At 39.3% G+C, this 19,752-nt stretch overlaps 1 protein-coding gene across 3 annotated transcripts in view; it reads right to left on the bottom strand.

The window, feature by feature from the left end:
* Positions 1-19,752, bottom strand: part of LOC106054208 (serine-rich adhesin for platelets-like) — a 160,418-nt gene that overhangs the window by 83,883 nt on the left and 56,783 nt on the right. The window contains exon 2 of one of the 3 annotated variants that reach the window (XM_056022810.1): positions 6,653-7,375. The exons of 1 other annotated variant lie outside the window; for it this stretch is intronic. In XM_056022810.1, coding sequence (XP_055878785.1) covers positions 6,653-7,133 — 481 coding nt within the window. In that variant the 5' untranslated portion in view covers positions 7,134-7,375. Of the gene's footprint in view, positions 1-6,652; positions 7,408-19,752 lie in introns of all 3 variants that reach the window. One more of the 3 variants, XM_056022809.1, reaches the window with a different exon arrangement.

The following is a 19,752-nucleotide window of genomic DNA, read 5'->3' on the forward strand; positions in this document are numbered from 1 at the left end:
CGACAGTCCAGCGCGCAAACCGCACGACCAGGCAGCCATCCTTTGTAATTGTCCTAAGAGTAAAGTCTAAGACTTGGAACTCAAGACCCATGGAAGCTTGACTTCATCTGCCTGTCTGAACAAACATCCGTCTGGGATCCAAGCAGATGTATATTATTACATCCCTACTACCGATAGACCCTATCCCAGGACGCTCGGATTAGAAGCGAGACCAAAGGCCGAGCACACCGGGGGAAAACTCTCCTTCTCTGAACTACATTAGTGTCAGCCAAAAAAAAAACGGTGAGTGGATAATGACATGTAAGCTTGGGCCTTCGTCTTTATGGGATTTTTTTCCCTTTCCCTGTTTCTTTCCCTAATCATCTCCTCTAACAACCGTTTCCACGGTGAGGCCGAGAAGCAATGCTCGGGTCGGGCTAAGAGTTTAGATTGCGCTGCCAACCACAGCGCTCCTTAACTCTTTCCCTCCTAACTGACGATGCCAACGTTGATTTTGACTCCCATTAAACGAAATTGATTTTTGGGATTTATAAACTTTAATTTGTGTTGTGTAAAAAAGAGCATGCATTCTCTTCTATAATTCAATACCAAATATCAACATTTCTGATGACAAACAAAAAAAAAGTTATTGAAGTTTAATCATAACAGGATAATGAGATACAAATGAGCAAAACGAATAATTCTATCGGAACGTGGAAAATAATTGCGGAGAGAAAGAGTTAAGATAGCTTCAGTGACGATTATCCACGATAATCCATGTATTGATCGCTATGTGTATATATATATATATATATATATATATTATATATTCCTGGTTGGATTAACTCTTTCTCTCCTAACTGACGATACCAGCGTTGATTCCACCAGAATGTGGTAAATAATTACGGAGAGAAAGAGTTAAGACACGCAATTCACTACTGTATTGTCAACTTCAATGAGATACAAAGCTAGAATTCATCACAGCTCTACAGAAAATGAATTGTAAGATTAGTTAACCCCCCCCCTCCCATATTCCTCTTCTTAGACAAGGGAGATGACGTGGGTATTGGCAGATGAGAATGGAAACAAAGACAGAAATCATTTCCTGTATCAACTGGATGACATCTTGTCATGTCACAACAAAACATTCTTAAGTCGTACTCTACAAGCTGAGCACTGGGGATTACGTGATACATAATCCCATCAAACTGGTCATGTCGACACAATCATCTAGTAGCCAGCCAGTCAAACCGGTATGTACATATTAAATCCTCCAAGCGAAAAAAAAAATTTTAAATTAATGTTAACAAACATAAAAACAATATGAGTAAAGTGCGAAGTTCGAGCAGTCCCAATTTGACAAGAGGTTCGAACAGTTCACTTTTTATTGCTATAACTTTTTTATTTCAATGTTTACCAAATTACTACTATATTGCTACTGCGCATGCACCTTTTTTCTTTACTTCCGACACATACTATTTCCTTTTCCTTGTAAAGGCTAAGTTCATGGTGAGGTCAAACTCAGGAGGTGTGGAATTATTCTTTTTTACTACCCGGTAGTGAAGGAAATGGGTAATGAGATTAAGGCTATTTTTAAGTCTGATGGCTCATTAGCTCAAAGAGACTATTTGAAGTTGTGGGGGTGGGAAATGATGCAATGGATGGTGTTCTTGCGCTGGATTAAAAAGAAAATGACTTTATAGTAAAAATTAAAAATCATTAAAAAGCCAACTAGATTAAACAACACATTAGATCTCTTCTTAACCAACAGACCTGGATTAGTAGTTGATTATGATATTATCCCTGGTCTATCAGACCATGAGATCATAAAAATACACAGTCAGATAAAAGCAGTAGCCAATATAAAACCCAAAAGAAAAATCTTACTCTGGAATAAATGTAACCTAACACAACTACACCAAGCTGCATTAAACTTTCAACAAACATTCTTATTAGAAAAAGACATTAACCAACCAGTCGACGACCTCTGGAATTTCATTAAAAACCATCTTAAAAGCATTATAGAAAATCAAATACCAACTAAATACACATCAAACAAAATAAATAAATGCTGGTTTAATAATAGACTAAAGAAGCTTTGTAAACAGAAGGAAAACCTATATAGAAAATTTAAAGAAACTAATGCAGAAAGAGTTTACAAAAAGTATATAAAAATTAAACACTTAACCCAAAAAGTAAGCAGACAGCTGCAGAGTGAATACATAAACAATGTAATATCTAAAGACAACAACAAAAACCTATGGTCATACATTAAGTCTAAGAAAATGGAAACAACAGGCGTAGCGCCATTAAAAGATGAACATAACATAATACATAATGATAATGAAACTAAAGCAAACATCCTAAACAAATACTTTGCATCAGCATTCTCAGCCCCAGGAGACAAAGACATATTACTGAATTTGAACCAAGTAGACAACATAGAAGATATAGTAGTACAAGAAAATGGAATTCAAAAACTATTAGCCAACACCAAACCAAATAAAGCTTCTGGACCTGATGGTATTCCAGCTAGATTACTCAAAGAACTAAGTAATGAGCTAGCCCCAGTGTTCAAAATACTCTTTCAGGCTTCACTTAACCAGGGCAGAGTACCAAAGGACTGGAAAGAAGCTAATGTCACCCCCCTATTAAAAAAAGGAGAAAAATCTGACCCAGGAAACTACAGACCAGTATCACTTACCACATGTAAAATCCTAGAACACATAATATGTAGCAACATCATAAACCACTTAGACAAACATAATGTCCTCACACCATACCAACATGGCTTTAGGAAATATAGATCATGTGAAACACAACTAATAGGACTAATTGATGATTTTTCAAAAGGTTTAGATAATAGTGAACAAATAGATGCTATCTTACTAGATTTTTCTAAGGCTTTTGACAAAGTTCACCACCATAGTTTGCTTAAAAAATTAAAATATTTCGGCATTAATGGTCCACTGCATCAGTGGATTAAAGACTTTCTGATAGGGAGAGAACAAACTGTAATAATAAATGGCTCTAAATCAACACCGATAACAGTAAACTCAGGTGTACCTCAAGGAACAGTCTTGGGTCCACTACTATTTTTAAATGATTTACCAAATTGCATTAGTTCAGGAACAAAAGTCAGATTATTTGCAGACGATTGCATAATATATAGAACAATAAAAACAACACAAGACACAGATATTTTACAAAGAGAATTAGATGAATTACAGAAATGGGAATCAAATTGGAGCATGTCTTTTCACCCAGAAAAATGTCAGTTGTTAAGAGTAACAAAAAAACTAAAACAAATTAATTCCACTTATCTTATTCATGGCAAACCAGTAACACAGACTAAAAACGCAAAATACCAAGGTGTTATAATAAATGAAAAACTGTCATGGAATCCACATATTGATGAAACTACAAAAAAATCAAACAAAGCATTAGGATTTATTAAAAGAAATTTCTATAAATCAAATAAGAACATAAAACTAAAATGTTATTTAACCTTGGTTAGGCCAATAATAGAATATGCATCCTCTGTTTGGGACCCCTCAACTCATGAAAACATTAAGAAACTAGAACAGACACAAAATAGAGCAGTGCGATTCATAACAAACGAATATTCACATTTGACTAGAGTAACACCTTTAGTAAAATCACTAAATTTAGAAAGCCTTCAGGACAGAAGGCTCAAAAATAAAGTAGCAATCATACATAAAACACTGAACCATAATCTTCAAATACAAAAACAAAATTTAATAAAATACTCTGAAAGACACAAAGATAAAGGCACATTCCTCTTCCCATATGCTAGGACAAATTTGTACAAATACTCCTTCTTCCCTAGTGCTATTAGAGCATGGAATGGGTTGCCTGAGCTAGCCAGGAAAACCAGTGACTTGGCAGAATTTAAGTCATTGGTTAATATGCATGACTAAATGCATGACGCGTAGGACGTAATCATCTTCTTTTTTGAAGTAACGTCTGTATTATATAAGATAAGATAAAAGAAGATAAATTAAATATTAAAACATGTTTTTAGATATATTTTCTTTGATCTGCTCGAACCTTCCATCAACCCGATCGAGCTTACTAACTGGGGAAAAATCTGCTCGAGGAAAAGTACGCTTGGCGATACTTACCCTACACCTCTTTGACTTCGTATTTAATTTTAACTAAGCCTAGTGATACATTAAATCCAATCTATTTTTATAGAAAAAAGGACGAGGAATTCAGAGATACCATCAGTTTTTTCATAGGTCAGACCGTTACGGTGCTATAAAAATCCAAACTTGAAAATTGCTGCCAGCGGGCTTAATGCGCTCGAACTTCGCACTTTACTATATATATATATATATATATATATATTTGTTTTTCTAAAACACTATTTTAACAGGCATATTTTATTTTGAATGAGTCAAAACTTGCTAGTTATAAGTACCAAGTAAAAATCAAACAAACAATGATACTTTTCTCCCTTGAATAGTTGAATCAATCAAATGAAGAAAAAAAAATTAAATATATATATATATATATATATATATATATATATATATATATATATATATATATATATATAAGGTTACAATAAAAAAAATAAGATGACCTTCACCTTGGGCCAATGCAAATCTAGTAATTTATCTAATACTAATCAATGTAAACAAAGATTGAATGTCGTCCCAACCTGTTTATTGCTACCAGACCTCGTCTACGTTCGTCACATCCGCCTTCTAGGCAGTGAGCTTGTTTCCAAACACTATTTATTAATAATAATAATAATAATAACAATAATAATAATAATATTTATTGTAATTAGTATTATTACTATTGTTATAATTATTATTATTAATGCAAATGAACTACTACTGTTCATTCTTAGGCACCGACTGGGTCGACCTTCGTTAACAGTGAAACATTCATTCCTAGTAGAGTCCCTCCCAACAATGGCCCACCGAGGAATGTTCTGGTGATACGGCCAACAGTACTTCCCTCTCCGAGTTGGGTTTTTGTTTGTTTTTATTTTTTGAAGCTAAATAATATGCTAGATCTAGCTACACCGGTATTATCTAGTCCTAATAAGTCTATTAATTAGACTCTTAATCTAACTCCTAGAACTAGACTAATGACTATATTAATATGACAATAATAATTAAGGTTCTTAAAGGCAATAAAGGTCAATTAATTTTTGGTAATAAACTGTGTTGATATTTAGATTCTCTATATCAGAATAATTCAGAATAGATATCTAGACAATATTTAACAATTAAAAAGAAGAAAGAACAATAAGAAATGTATTGTACTGACACCAAGTCAAAATTAAAAGAAAAAATAGTATTGCTTTGAAAACAGAAGTAATGTTAATTCTTAGTATTTTTTAAGAAACTATCTTGGGATTTCTTTGGAACATAAACAATAACAAAATAGTAACAAAGACCAAAAAATTACCAAAAAAAGGCAGTCCGGATAATTAACGTTCCGGATAACTGACGTCCGGATAAACGGCTTTCTACTGTAATTAATCTCCCCCCCCCCAAACCACACGCACGCACGCAAACAAAGTCCCTAATTCCAACAAATGGCAACAGAAAGAACTTAACTCTTTCTCTCCTAACAGACGATGCCAACGTTGATTCCACCAGAATGTGGTAAATCATTACGGGGAGAAAGAGTTAATGACTTTGTTCCCCCTCCCACCCAGCTCAAAGCCAAAAACGCCACAATTAATGACGTGTCGACAACAATGGTCGGTGCTGACAACAATGGTCGTAAAATTATAAGGACTAAAGAAAAGGGGGGTATAGCCCCCACTTTAAACAGCGAGTTCTAGAATCGTGCGCTGTTGAGTGACATGAGACTAGAGCAGTTACGTGAGACAAAAACCAGGAACCACAATAAATAAGAGGACAAAAAGGAATGAGAGAGAGAGAGAGAGAGATACAAAAGGAGGGGTAGAATGACAGAGAAATGAACGGGGGGGGAGGGGGTTGGTGCTGCAGTCTGTGAACAGGCAGCAGGAGGAAGTCAAAGAGACACCTAGATGTAGCTGAAACAAAAGTTATGCTCTGAAGCACTAGCTGCCTCACTGGTGGCTGCTGATACCAAAGTACACAGATGCCAGGTGATTCCCCAGTACAGCGTGGAACACCAGCACGGAGCGTGACCCGGGGACACTCGGTTCGAGATGAAGGCTAAAAAAAAGTCTTTGAGGTAAAAAGAAAAATTCCCTAGATTCGTTTTGAAGTTGCTTTTTTTTCCCCCTGTTTGAAATATTAACAATTTCTCTACAACTTCTCACAGACATGTTACAACATCTCCTAGTCCCACATGTTAATGTAATGTGCAGCCTCCAGCCTCCCCCCCCCCACGTACTTTCCAAACACAGGATACTATCTACGTATACCTGGCTTTGTCATAGTCTAGTGTCCACTTTGTCATAGTCTAGTGTCCACTTTTGTCATAGTCTAGTGTCCACTTAGTCATAGTCTAGTGTCCACTTTGTCATAGTCTAGTGTCCACTTTGTCATAGTCTAGTGTCCACTTTGTCATAGTATACTGTCCACTTTGTCATAGTCTAGTGTCCACTTTGTTAGGCCGACATATACATTAGAAAAAGGAAAAAAAAATTGGAAAGGGAGAGAACTAAAGAAGACTAAACGATATATATACCTACCTTGCTTTTTTCGTTTAGAAGCTATCAAGACGTTACAGTCCTCTTGGCTGACCCGCTTTCTGCTATTTAAGCGACTGTCTAAATGTATCCTGGCAGCACTACTGCTATTTGACAGTGTCAGTGTCAAAGACGTCTGACATGTCTTTTTGGAATACGTGGGCGACGCTGGAGTCTTCTTCTTCAGCCAGCATAGGGTCAGTGGACGAGGTGACTCCTCGTGATTGACCACAGCACCGCCGGACCTGGTCTGCCTGCACGTGTCGAGGCCATCCTCCAAAACATGTTTCAGCGTGCTGGACTTGTTGGCTCGCGTTATCACCTGAGAGATCGGCTCACGGTGACCAGTGGTCGCTTTAGTCCCGCACATAAGAATGGACAAATGGGGTCCGCGCTGGACGTCGAAGGTATCCCCCACAAGGGCTGACTCAGTCTTGAGCCGTTTGTGTGGAAATCCACCAAAATTGGCGGCTTTGCAGGTCATGCTGATCTCTCCGTTCTGGGATGCATGGGACGCACTTCTGACACCACAGTCTTTTATTATAAATCCATGTTGCTGTGCTGTTTCTTATTGACAAAGTGTGTGCACAGTTTAATCCGAGAATACAAAAGATCCATGGAAGATAATTCCTTGAGATTATAGTTTCAACTCTACTGTCACAGTTATCTCCCCAAACAAAGAGAGACTTCTTCAAAATTAAACTGAAATGTTCTACAACTCTCTACCTACATACAAAAGGGAGAAAATTGAATCTCCTCTAAAAGTACAGACACAAATGAATAATAAGAGCTTATACTTCAACCTATAAGTTATAAATAAAGTCAAACACAACAGTCAAAGACCGAAAGTCATGTGTCACGTAGTCTAAAGCACAACGGACTACCGGCAAGATGTGATTCGATTATCCACGGGTCCTCTAGTCACATCGACTTCCCAGCCTCTACTACCTCCCCGTTAGTACGTGGAACAACAAGTCGAGAGGTTAGAGAGGGAGGGCCACGACTCGTTCCGGTGGTACACGGACAGAATTGGTCATTAGGCAGCAAGGGAGATCAAGAGTCATTAACCTGCGACATGGCAGTGGTGACAAAATAGAACTGCCGAGCTAAGCGAACACAATAAAGCCTAGAAGAGGCTCTACAGTTGACCGTTGCATTAGCGTTTCCACTCATATCTTGCTTTTATTATTATTATTATTATTATTATTATTTAGAATCGGGTAAGTGAACAAAATATTTCTTTGAGTATGCTAAGGAAAAGTTCGAGAATTCTGAAATTATGCAATCTTTTCCAACCTTCTTTTAAACGGGAAAAAAGTTGACATAACTGGGCAAACAAAAATTAACTGCACGTACGTAACCATGAATCAAAGCAGTGGGCAAGTGAAACAGGGTCATAAACTACATGGCAGACAATGGTCAGGTGATTTTGACATTTTTCGGTAAAAAACTGGTGGGGGGGGGGTCCTATGTACCTGTAACAGTGGCAGGTGGGATACAGTGTCACCACTTATTAAACACTATATAGTCCCATACCACGTTCACTATTGAATATTGGTATGTGTGTGTGAAAGTCTTTCAAGATGTGAATGTCAACAATATGTGTATGTGTCAAAGTCTTGTTTAGAGATGTCACAGGTAGTCTGGTGTCAGAGACGTGTATTGGAGGGGAGGGGGGCTAAGACAACCTGTCACAATGACAAAACGACAACATACAATCTTATCCCTCTGTAAATATGTGTCCCCCTGACACCCAGGTAATTGTGCCCAGAACCTGGCATATCACTATTAGACTAAATAATACACAGGAAGTTATGAACACAAGTCTAAAAAAGGGTAAAGGTTGTATCGAAAGCGTTCTTGAAACGAGGTTCGAAGTTGGTGGTGGTGTGCTGACATGATACTGTGCTATGTTTGTGTGCTGGCATGATACTGTGCTATGTTTGTGGTGCTGACATGATACTGTGTTATGTTTGTGTGCTGACATGATACTGTGCTATGTTTGTGTGCTGACATGATACTGTGCTATGTTTGTGGTGCTGACATGATACTGTGTTATGTTTGTGTGCTGATATGATACTGTGCTATGTTTGTGTGCTGACATGATACTGTGCTATGTTTGTGTGCTGACATGATACAGTGCTATGTTTGTGTGCTGACATGATACTGTGCTATGTTTGTGTGCTGACATGATACAGTGCTATGTTTGTGAGCTGACATGATACTGTGCTATGTCTGTGTGCTGACATGATACTGTGTTATGTTTGTGTGCTGACATGATACAGTGCTATGTTTGTGTGCTGACATGATACTGTGCTATGTCTGTGTGCTGACATGATAAAGTGCAGACATGATAAGTGTGCTAACAAGATAGTGCACTATGATGGTGTTTGGAAATGATAGTGTGCTGACATGATACAATACTATGATAGTGTGCAGACATGATGGTGTGCAGACATGATGTTGTGCTATGATGGTGTGTTGAAATGATAGTGTGCTACTTAGGTGTGCTGACATGATAGTATGCCATATAGGTATGTTGTTATGACATGCTACCGCGCCCTGACATAGGCCTATCAGTCTAATGCCTGAGTATCAGAAACACTTTCAAGTAAATCAGTACTTCCTCCGCCAGAAAAAAAATGTAATTCTTATGTCCTCCGTATAGTGATGATCCGACAACGTTTTTGGGAGAGAGAGAGGGAGGAAGAGAGAGAGAGAGAGAAAGAGGGAGGGAGGGAGAGAGAGGGAGGGAGGGAGTGAGAGAGGGAGGGAGAGAGGGAGGGAGAGAGGGAGAGGGAGGGAGGGAGAGAGAGGGAGGGAGGGAGAGAGAGGGAGAGAGAGAGAGGGAAGGAGGGCGGGAGAGAGAGAGGGAGAGAGAAAGAGGGAGGGAGAGAGAGAGGGGGAGGGAGAGAGAGAGGGAGGGAGAGAGAAAGAGGGAGGGAGAGAGAGGGAGAGAGAGAGAGAGAGAGGGAGGGAGAGAAAGAGGGAGAGAGAGAGAAAGAGGGAGGGAGAAAGAGAGAGAGGGAGGGAGAGAGAGAGGGGGAGGGAGGGAGAGAGAGGGAGGGAGGGAAAGATAGAGGGAGGGAGAGAGAGAGGGAGGGAGAGAGAGAGGGAGGGAGAGAGAGAAAGAGAGAGGGAGAGAGAGAGGGGGAGGGAGGGAGAGAGAGAAAGAGGGAGGGAGAGAGAGGGGGGGGGGAAGGAGAGAGAGAAAGAGGGAGGGAGAGAGAGAGAGAGAGACAACATAATTTTTCTCTTCACTGTTGTTTTTGTTTTTTCTATTATTCATTCCTCTTAGTTTAAAGTAAAAAAAAAAAACCAAGCATCATAGAAAAGAAAGACTTAGATAACAAAGGAATACGGGATAAAAAGAACTGGCTTTGATAGATTGTCAGTTAGAGGCCACAATGCTCCGGCTTCAAACGAAGAGTGTGACACTGGGGGAAAGGGCTTAAGTTGGTCACAGGCTGGGCGAAATAACAAGGACATGGAGGTGACAGAATTGTAAAATGTCTATAACAGTCTATAGGTCAAGTATGTCAAGCTTAAAGAAAATAATAAGTTTATCTGGGTATTCTGATGGAAGGATACTTGGGGGAGAGGGAGTGAGGGCGGAGAGTATTTTAAGAAATAAATTCGGGTGCTTGAAAAAAAAAAGGACATTATAAACTATCGCAAAGCATAAATGATAGAGAGAGAGCGAGAGAAAGAGAAAGAGAGAAGGAAAAAAAGAAAGAAATAAAAAAAGAGAGAGAGAGAGAGAGAGAGAGAGAAAGAAATGTGTCCATATGTAAATATCTACATGTATATAGCTCGGAATTTCAGTTATCTTATATTTCAAAGCTTATATCAACTCCGTCCGTCCGTCTGTCTGTCTGGTACACATTTTGTACACTATATTTCTCCCACTTCCCATTCTCGGATCAAGTTGAAACTTTGCACAAGTATTCATTGTGCCTAGCATAACAAAAAAACACAAATCAATTAATCAATAAAAATGAATTAATTAATGTTTTTTTATATAAAAAGGCAATAAATCTTACAGTATTGATATATGACTCTGTATGTTCATTTCTTTCCCTTTTATAAGCATTGTTTTAAATATTATTTGAAATATTTTGCTTGTTAAAATCCAATCTTGTAACTAGCACTATGATCTATAAATAATACTGCCTAAAAGAAACTGGTTTTACAGTTTTTCGTTGGTTTTATAAAAATGCATACAACTTCAGATCGCCTCAACTGACCCAAAGCCCCACAACAACAAACAGAAGTTAAACTCGAGAGCTTCAACTGTACAGCAAATCACTTTCCCTCCACCAAGCCCAACGAGTTTATCCATTCCCTTACAAATCGTCGTAGCAAACGCTGTGAAAAAACAACAAATTAGATCGGTGGAAGTTTGGCCGGCAACTCTAGTAACACTTGCAGGAGGGGGGGGATGCGTTGCCTGAAGACATTCAGAAAAAAAAAAAGGTTCTTTACAAACATTATGATAAAACCTTTCAGCACACATAACTCTGAGCCGCAAGTGAAGTTGTTGTTAGCCTGAACTGAACCAGACCATACACAATAACTAGCGGAAGTGGAACTAACAAAACAATTAGTGGAAGTGGAGCTAACAAGACAATTAGTGGAAGTGGAGCTTATAAAACAATTAGTGGAAGTGGAGACATACTTTCTGCTCCAATGTTTGACACAACAGTCAAATCAAAATTAGACTTACATTCATGTTTCCACACTGGTCCAAAATTTTGGGATAAACAAAGGTAACCTTCTTTAATCTATTAAGTAAATGATCTAAACTACATTTCTGGACAACCCCTCAAAACAGTGTATCACGCGATCAGCTAAATCAGGGGTTCTCAACTTGTGGATCGCGACCCCCTTTGGGGGTCGTTTGACGATTTGCCAGGGGTCACCAAAGACCACTGAAAAAAATAGATTGTTTTATCTATTCTTCTATTGCTGTGTGTGTCAGAGGGGGGGGGGTCGCGGCAGAGTTGGTGGGGGTGTGTGTAAAAAGGGGTCGCCGAACTTAAAAGGTTGAGAACCGCTGAGCGAAATCATTCGTTTACAAGTGACGGCACCTGATCGTCAAAATGCATGGTAACCTATGTAGTGATTGGAACACGTATGGAACTTGTGTAGTGATTGGAACATTTTTGTTTATAAGATTTAAATTAAACGTCTAAATTAATTGTAACGGGACGACGCGACTACTTCATTTCAAGTGTGCTATAAACTAATATTTTTCTCTTAAGTACTCCTCCACTCGGCTTACAATAGCAGCTCCCGGCACTAACACATTGATGCAGTCAAATCAAAAGCTATTGAAATAAACTTGCAGCTCAACAAAATCTCCAGGCAGCCCTACACTGTGAAACAAATGAACCGAGGCTCCCAGGGAGTGTCTTTGTTCTAGCGGATGAATCTCTTGAAGCGAGATTCAGCTAGTGCCTTTGTTCTGGCGGATGAATCTCTGGCCCCCCCGTGCGTGCGATGAAATGCTCGGTGCACATTTAGATCCAGAAGCCAATTAAGACGAGTGCAGGCTAAAAGATTAGGTCAACACATTTGGTTATCCTTGGTGGAAAAACCTGGCACCGTGACAACACCGGAACAGGTTGTACTTTAAGATTAGGTCAGCGCTGGAGGAACTGATTTATTTATAGGGAATAATCAATTGTGATTAGACTCTAGTCAATCTATGTGTGACTAGACTCTAATCAATCTATATGTGCCTTTTTCTATAGAAATAGCGTCTGTACTTAGAGAAAAAAAAGATGGCATTAAAACAAAATTTTGGTTTCCTAACAAGTTATGATAGATGTGCCTCGATTTGAAATTAAGAGAGATCAATTAGGTGAGCAATCGAACTGTTGGAATATTTTACTAGACTAGGCTAAAGCTAAAAACCGGAGGGGTCAGTAGGGTCAGCAGATACCTTTAATAATAAAATACCTGAACACACATTGACACCTACATACAGGCACATACAAGCAGACACATACTTGCAGACACATATATACAAGCAGAGAAAGACAAACACAGAGACATTCAAACACTTACACACACACACACACTCATGCAGACACACAAAAACACATTGACAGGAGACATATAATAGAAACACACTCCTTCAACGTAGCTCAATCTCTGAGCCTGTGTACGCTGAGAATAAATCACAACTCCATCTTCTGTACAATCAGACGTGTGTCTCTGTTAATACATCGAGAAACCGCTCAAAGTGTCTCGAATTTCAAAGAAAACCATTGCGACCTTCACCGGGGAAAACAAGGTGAAAAGTCTGAAAACGAATGTCTACAAGAAGTCATTACTATTAGATCTACTGTTGTAGCAAGTTGGTGTCTTCAGACTGAATGTTATTTGACCCACTCACTCGTCTTATCTACAAGACTTCGCATCTTCTCCACCAAGTTTCAACATTAGACTAGATGTTGGAATCATTATTATTAGATCTAGATCTACTTTTGTAGAAAGTTACAGTCTCTACAGAGTAAATGTTATTTGACCCACCTAACCAATCTCCAAGACTTCTCCACCAAGACTCAACATTAGACTAGATCATGGAATCATTATTATTAGATCTAGATCTACTTTTGTAGCAAGTTACAGTCTCTACAGAATGAAAGTTATTTGACCCACCTAACCAATCTCTAAGACTTCTCCACCAAAGCTTTTACGCTAGACTATATGTTGGAATCATTATTGTTAGATCTAGATCCACTGTTGTAGCAAGTTACAGTCTCTACAGACTGAATGTTATTTGACCCTCCCCAACCAACCTCCACTATTTCTCCACCAACAGTTGACTAGATGCCGGAATGTTGCTCAAAGACCTGCGTGCCTAGGTAACTGTGTGAAGGATGAGGTCAATGCACTAGACAGGAGGCACAGGGAGAAGGAGGGAGGGGGGGGGAGGTGAGACTGTGTAGGTGGGGAACAAAAAAAATAGAAGTTGATATTTGTACAACCAGGTAAGATTTAGGGGAAACCAGCCAACGGTGAACTTTAAGGGGGAAAAAAAACAATAATGAAAAGGAGGGAAGAGCGGGGGGGGGGGGGAACCTAACTGATAGAGACAATGACAGTAGAGAGACTTGGTGCCAGAACCGGGAGAACACGAGATTCTGCGAGACCTATCGAGTTAGCAAAAGAGAAAGCTCACGAGCCAGTCCGAGGAGAGGAAGTTGAGCTCACGTGGAACTATAAATAGCTTTTACCATACTCGTAGACACACGTGTTGGTGCCATTGAAGAATGTGAAGAAATCAGCAAAACTTTGAGTATTCAACTTAGTCTCAGAGTCTAAGACCAAAAAAAAATACAATTTCTATTTCTATTAGTAATACCAGATTATAGCCCCTTCAGTTTCATAGACGAACGAAAAGACTGAGGGCCAAGTTCTAATAACAAACACAAAGTCTTGGTCCAATGTCTACTAAAAAACACAAAGTCTTGGTCCAATGTCTACTAACAAACACAAAGTCTTAGTTTAATGCCTACTAACAAACACCAAGTCTTGGTCCAATGTCTACTAACAAACACCAAGCTTGTGCCCGAGGGCACAAGTCTTGGTCCAATGTCTACTAACAAACACAAAGTCTTAGTTTAATGCCTACTAACAAACACCAAGTCTTGGTCCAATGTCTACTAACAAACACCAAGCTTGTGCCCGAGTTCTATGAAATACGAAATATGAGTCAACTGTTACATAAGAGTTCCCATTAATGAAGCATTAAATTAGCGTGACTTGTGGTTCGGTCACACATCTAAAAAAGTACATACTAAAACCACTACTGTGCGACTATTCAGTATAGAGACAGTCATTAACATTAACTCGTATGAGGCGTCCTAAGGCCTGGCCCTTGAATAATGCAAATACTGATTTGTCTCCCCCTGTTTCACTCACACCAATAAGCTCTGTACATTTCGTTGACAATTACTCTACTGCATATAAACTGTTCAATTAAAACGTATAGGCTTTCCTCTGTGGTAGTAATAAGACTTTAGGGCCGCCATCAGCCATGGCCGAAAACTATTGTACGACGCGCCCTTACTGGTGTTTGAACAATGCGCCCTATGCCTTGATTAAGGACCGCTGTGTGGGGCGCCTTAAGTTCCAGACGTTGAGGTGCCCTACGCCACGGTCATAGAATAGACAATGAGGTGCCCTATTGTTATGGAGAGTGTGTGTGTGTGTGTGTGTGTGTGTGTGTGCGTGCGTTTCTATGGTGACGGTGTGAGGAGGTTAGCGATTGCTTGTTAATGATGCAAGATAGGTGGAATTAGCATCAGCGGTCTCAAGTAGGAGAGACAACTCCAGAACCTGAGACTGAAAGGTGGTGTTATTGTAGTGAGTTATACTTTTGTTTCAAAATATTATTATAAAAATCCAGTACATTTATTTATATCTCAACTTAATCTTATCTATATCATAATAAAAGTTATATTTAGTCTTGTTCACAAAGAATTTATTCAAGTTTTTTATTACTTTAGAATGTGAGGAAATCAGCAAAAGTTTTCAACTTAGTCCCAGAGTCTAAGACCAAAAAAAATACAATTTCTATTTCTATTAGTAATACCAGATTGCAGCTCCTCAAGTAAGATATAGGTAAGGAAAGACTTACGGCTAAGTTCTATTATCAAAGATATAATACGGTTACAGCGGTTTAGCTGTCTACCAGCAGTTTGGTGCTACAAGTCAATGACCGTCAACAGAACCCACGCCACGATCATAGAATACTAAATGAGGGCCTGACAATAAAGTTCCAAGAGGAAAATAAATCCTTCGATAATCAATACCAGAGCCAGGGAGTTACGCAATGTCTGGGCGAAGGGCTGGAGATGGAGTGGGGGGTCAAAGTGATCTTGGAACTGATCCTGGAACTGGGAGATCACTCAGCATTGATTTGGAGAGAAGGCTGTGACCAATGCGGCCCCTAAACCAAATCTACATACAGATGGGAAAGAGAGAGGGGAGTGCTATTACGCGAGTGTTGCAGACGCACAATTAGGGCGGGAAACCTCGCTGTGGCATTGCTGAATCGTTTCCTTGCAGACGTCTCCGGAGTCCAACTCCAAAACTTTAGAACTGCCAAAAGGACAACACATGCATACAAAGAAAAGGAACTAAAAGTTGGTTCATCAATTAAAGAGGCTATTTGTAGTAACGGCATTCACAAAACTGTATTACAAGCCACGAATATGGTATTAATTTATGTTGTTAAGTCATTTTAATAAATGTTATGAAGTCAAATTGTTAAGCCATGTTATTAAATAATGTTGTAAAGCTCTATTGTCAAGCCACGTGGTTAGATCATGTTGTTAAGTCAACTTAGATCATGTTGTTAAGTCATGTTGTTAAGACAACTATTAAATCATGTTATTAAGTCATGTCGAGAAGTCCTGTTATTAAGTCATGTCGTTAAGTCATCCTGCTACTCCTCTTACATGTCATATCAGCCTACGTGTAAGGCCTGATGACTAATACGACAGAGCAGTCTTGTCAAGTGGGCCCTAGTTCGACCTTGACTTCCCCCACCCCCGCCTCCCCCTCCCCCCGTTTAAAAGATATTGCTTTAATTTTTAAAGTGCTGCTAGCCTTGGGTTGTCTTTCTTTAAACACACGCACGCATTCGCGCACCACCCAGTACTGTTTAATGATAAAAACAATTAAGTAGACCTTCTGTTGCTACCGTCCAACAGAATTGCCAGGAAGTTTCCCCCAGCCGACTAGCGTGAATTCCTTCAAGAACAGAGAAGCAGGAATTTCACCCTGGAAACTTGTGGTTCTAGTTTAGGTCAAGACTTCATCTGGCCAATGTACAGCTCACGACATGTTCCGGTCAATTTGGGACCTGATCAGCATAATCTATCAATGGATCATTCTGGTCAATGTAGTTAATTAATAGACATATCCTGGTTGACCTCGACTTCCTGACATGTTTTGGTTGATACACAGTTCCGGGCACAGCTAAACTTACTTGAAACAAATCAGTTCGGTTCAAAAATCTACCCGAGTGGGTTCGCGCTCTAATTGATATCTATGACACTACAGAAGTGTGTTTGACTTCCCAAAGTGGTGGATGGAAGAGTGTTGATGTTGCAGCGGGTGCTGATACCAGCTTGCTGACGTAGACAACAGAAGGTATACCTTGGAGCTATCACCTGATCGTGACTATGAGGAGGTGTTGCTTAGACCTGCCTCACGTTGGCTGAAGTTTGGCATCTGTTTCGTGTCTCACATCAGTGACCATCAAGACGTGAGGGCAAAGCGCTCGTAATGTTAACACGAAACGTACGCGTTCAACTCCCAACCTAGACAGATAATACGATCCAACTGAGTGACGCTTTGGGATCCCAAATCGCTTTTGATATAAAAAAAAAAAGTAAAGTTCCCCTTTCAGACCTTGTGATCTATAGGGCAGATAATGTAAAGGTCAATTGTTTCTGTGGCCTGCGGTTAACAAGGGTGTCATGTGGCCAGCACAACGACCAACCGCCTTTACTTTTCCCCAACTAATGTCAGGTACCCATTAGAGCTGGGTAGACTCAGAGGCGCCCGAAGATCCCGAAATTAAAAATCCCAGTCTTCACCGGGATTCGAACCCGTTCTCCGGTTCGGAAGCCAAGCGCTTTACCGCTCAGCCACCGCTTTTTGTTATGGAGGAACAGAAATATAATAATAATAATTAAGCATTCCAAAGAGGATCCTTATTACCTGTCAAAGGGCAGTACTTCTGCAGACCTGCCACATCACCAGAAAACTTCTAAGTGGACACTGTTAAGGGGGAAGAATTTTGTTTCCCTTTATCGAAGCTTGACCGTGGCATTCACAGAGAATGAAAATTGATTTCCTTAATAATAAAGGCAATGTTTTCGATTCAGATGATTAAGGATGAGTGCAGTGTTTCACGTAAGCCCAGTTGCGACCTGCATATTTTTCCAGACCTGATGCAGACAAAGTAGTTGTCCGCCGGGGGTCTATTTTAAACTTTCGTCTTCTGCGCCTGTCTTCTACAAGGGTTTTCTTCTGGGCGTAGGCTGATAAACTGAGGCGCCATTTTGCCCTTACTGGCATAGACGAATGGCCTCTGAAAGAGACAGTCGGAGAACTCTCACGAAAGCCAAGGGATACATATTTAAATGGAAATCTATACAACATTTAACTGTATAAATCACATCGAGCAAAACGGAACTAAAACTTCTAAGGCCGAGACAATGAAACAGTGAAATTATAGATGTACACGTTTGGTATAGTTACTTCAACCACTACAATACGTTTGGTATAGTTACTTCATCCACTACAACACGTTTGGTATAGTTACTTCAACCACTACAATACGTTTGGTATAGTTACTTCAACCACTACAATACGTTTGGTATAGTTACTTCAACCACTACAATACGTTTGGTTTGTTACTTCATCCACTACAATACGTTTGGTATGGTTACTTCAACCACTACAATACGTTTGGTATGGTTACTTCAACCACTACAATACGTTTGGTATAGTTACTTCATTCACTACAATACGTTTGGTATGGTTACTTCAACCACTACAATACGTTTGGTATAGTTACTTCAACCACTACAATACGTTTGGTATAGTTACTTCATCCACTACAATACGTTTGGTATGGTTACTTCAACCACTACAATACGTTTGGTATAGTTACTTCAACCACTACAATACGTTTGGTATAGTTACTTCAACCACTACAACACGTTTGGTTTGTTACTTCAACCACTACAATACGTTTGGTACAGTTACTTCAACCACTACAATTGAAAACAAAGCTTGACTAACGATACTAATGGATGCCTGTATGAACACTATAAACGTTAGGGTAAGAGCTAAAAAAAAAATCAATTCCACAACATTGAGGTTACTTGATCCCATCTACTTGTTTGTGTTGACATATCAACACCGATGTGTAAACAGTCCTGTGTGTATAGATCTTAGGTTAGCACATTGACCAGGAGTTCTATTAATAGATCCAAGCGAGTTAACTCAACAGAACCTATCTATTCAACTCATGCTCACTACTTTTAACGACGGGACAGAATTGACTCACAAAGGTTTTCGCGTGTCAGGCGCGGACACAAATGAAATGACAGTTTAATGTGGCAATGTCATTTGGTATGTTCTCGACTGGCGCATTAAAAGTCTAAATGGAGCCACACCAGTTTGTCTTTGGGGAATACAGACACAGACAGTTCCAGAACCCCCATTGTTTCTCTGCGTGCTGCCTCAATTTAAGATCTCACCAGAGAAATGAGAAGGAGACGGAGTGCGTTTAGAAACACGAGCTGATCGACAATGAACGTCATACAAAAAACCACACTCCCATGACTGGGACACTCTCGGGTCTGTTACCTCGTTACAGATTGCTTTAACAGGTAATAGAAATGACATAAAATGGAACGAGTTAATGGACCCATAAATTCAGTTTGTCTTTGAAGACGATTCACACTAAGCCAAACAACACCGAAGGAAGAGACTTCAAAATCTTTGACAGCACATGGCTGATTGAAAGGTAATCAGCCAATATATAACGATCAACTCGGAACCTTTATTTAATGAAATAGAAGAACTCAGAAGATTTTAACTATTAAATATTTGGGTGACATGGGTCCGTATAGTGTTTGTTTGGTTCAACTGCGGCTAAATACAATCTTAATATCAAACAAGAAGGCCAACTATAGAGCTCAATCAAACATTTCCAATTAAAACGAGGTTCCGGCCAGGAAGTTATTCATTCGCTTTGGTCTGGTGAGCGAAGGGAAAGAGGCTTGAGTTGGTTGAAGGGAAACTCCTATGGTTTTGACAATTTTTGATATAATGTGTTTTGATTTACAGATAATGAATATAGTATTCTTTTTTTTTTTTTTGCAATAATAACTTAGTAATTGATGTTTTTCTGACGTAATTTTCCTGCGCATCCAAAACAGTCAGACTTTCACCGGGTTTCTATGTGACGTCCCACTAGCCTACTAATTTAATATATTGACTTATTGTATAAAGGGGGACCATACAGCAAAGTTAACATTCTCGTTGAAGAAATATAATTTCGT

The sequence above is a fragment of the Biomphalaria glabrata genome, chromosome 3, assembly GCF_947242115.1.
Source record: "Biomphalaria glabrata chromosome 3, xgBioGlab47.1, whole genome shotgun sequence".
NCBI lineage: Eukaryota > Metazoa > Mollusca > Gastropoda > Planorbidae > Biomphalaria > Biomphalaria glabrata.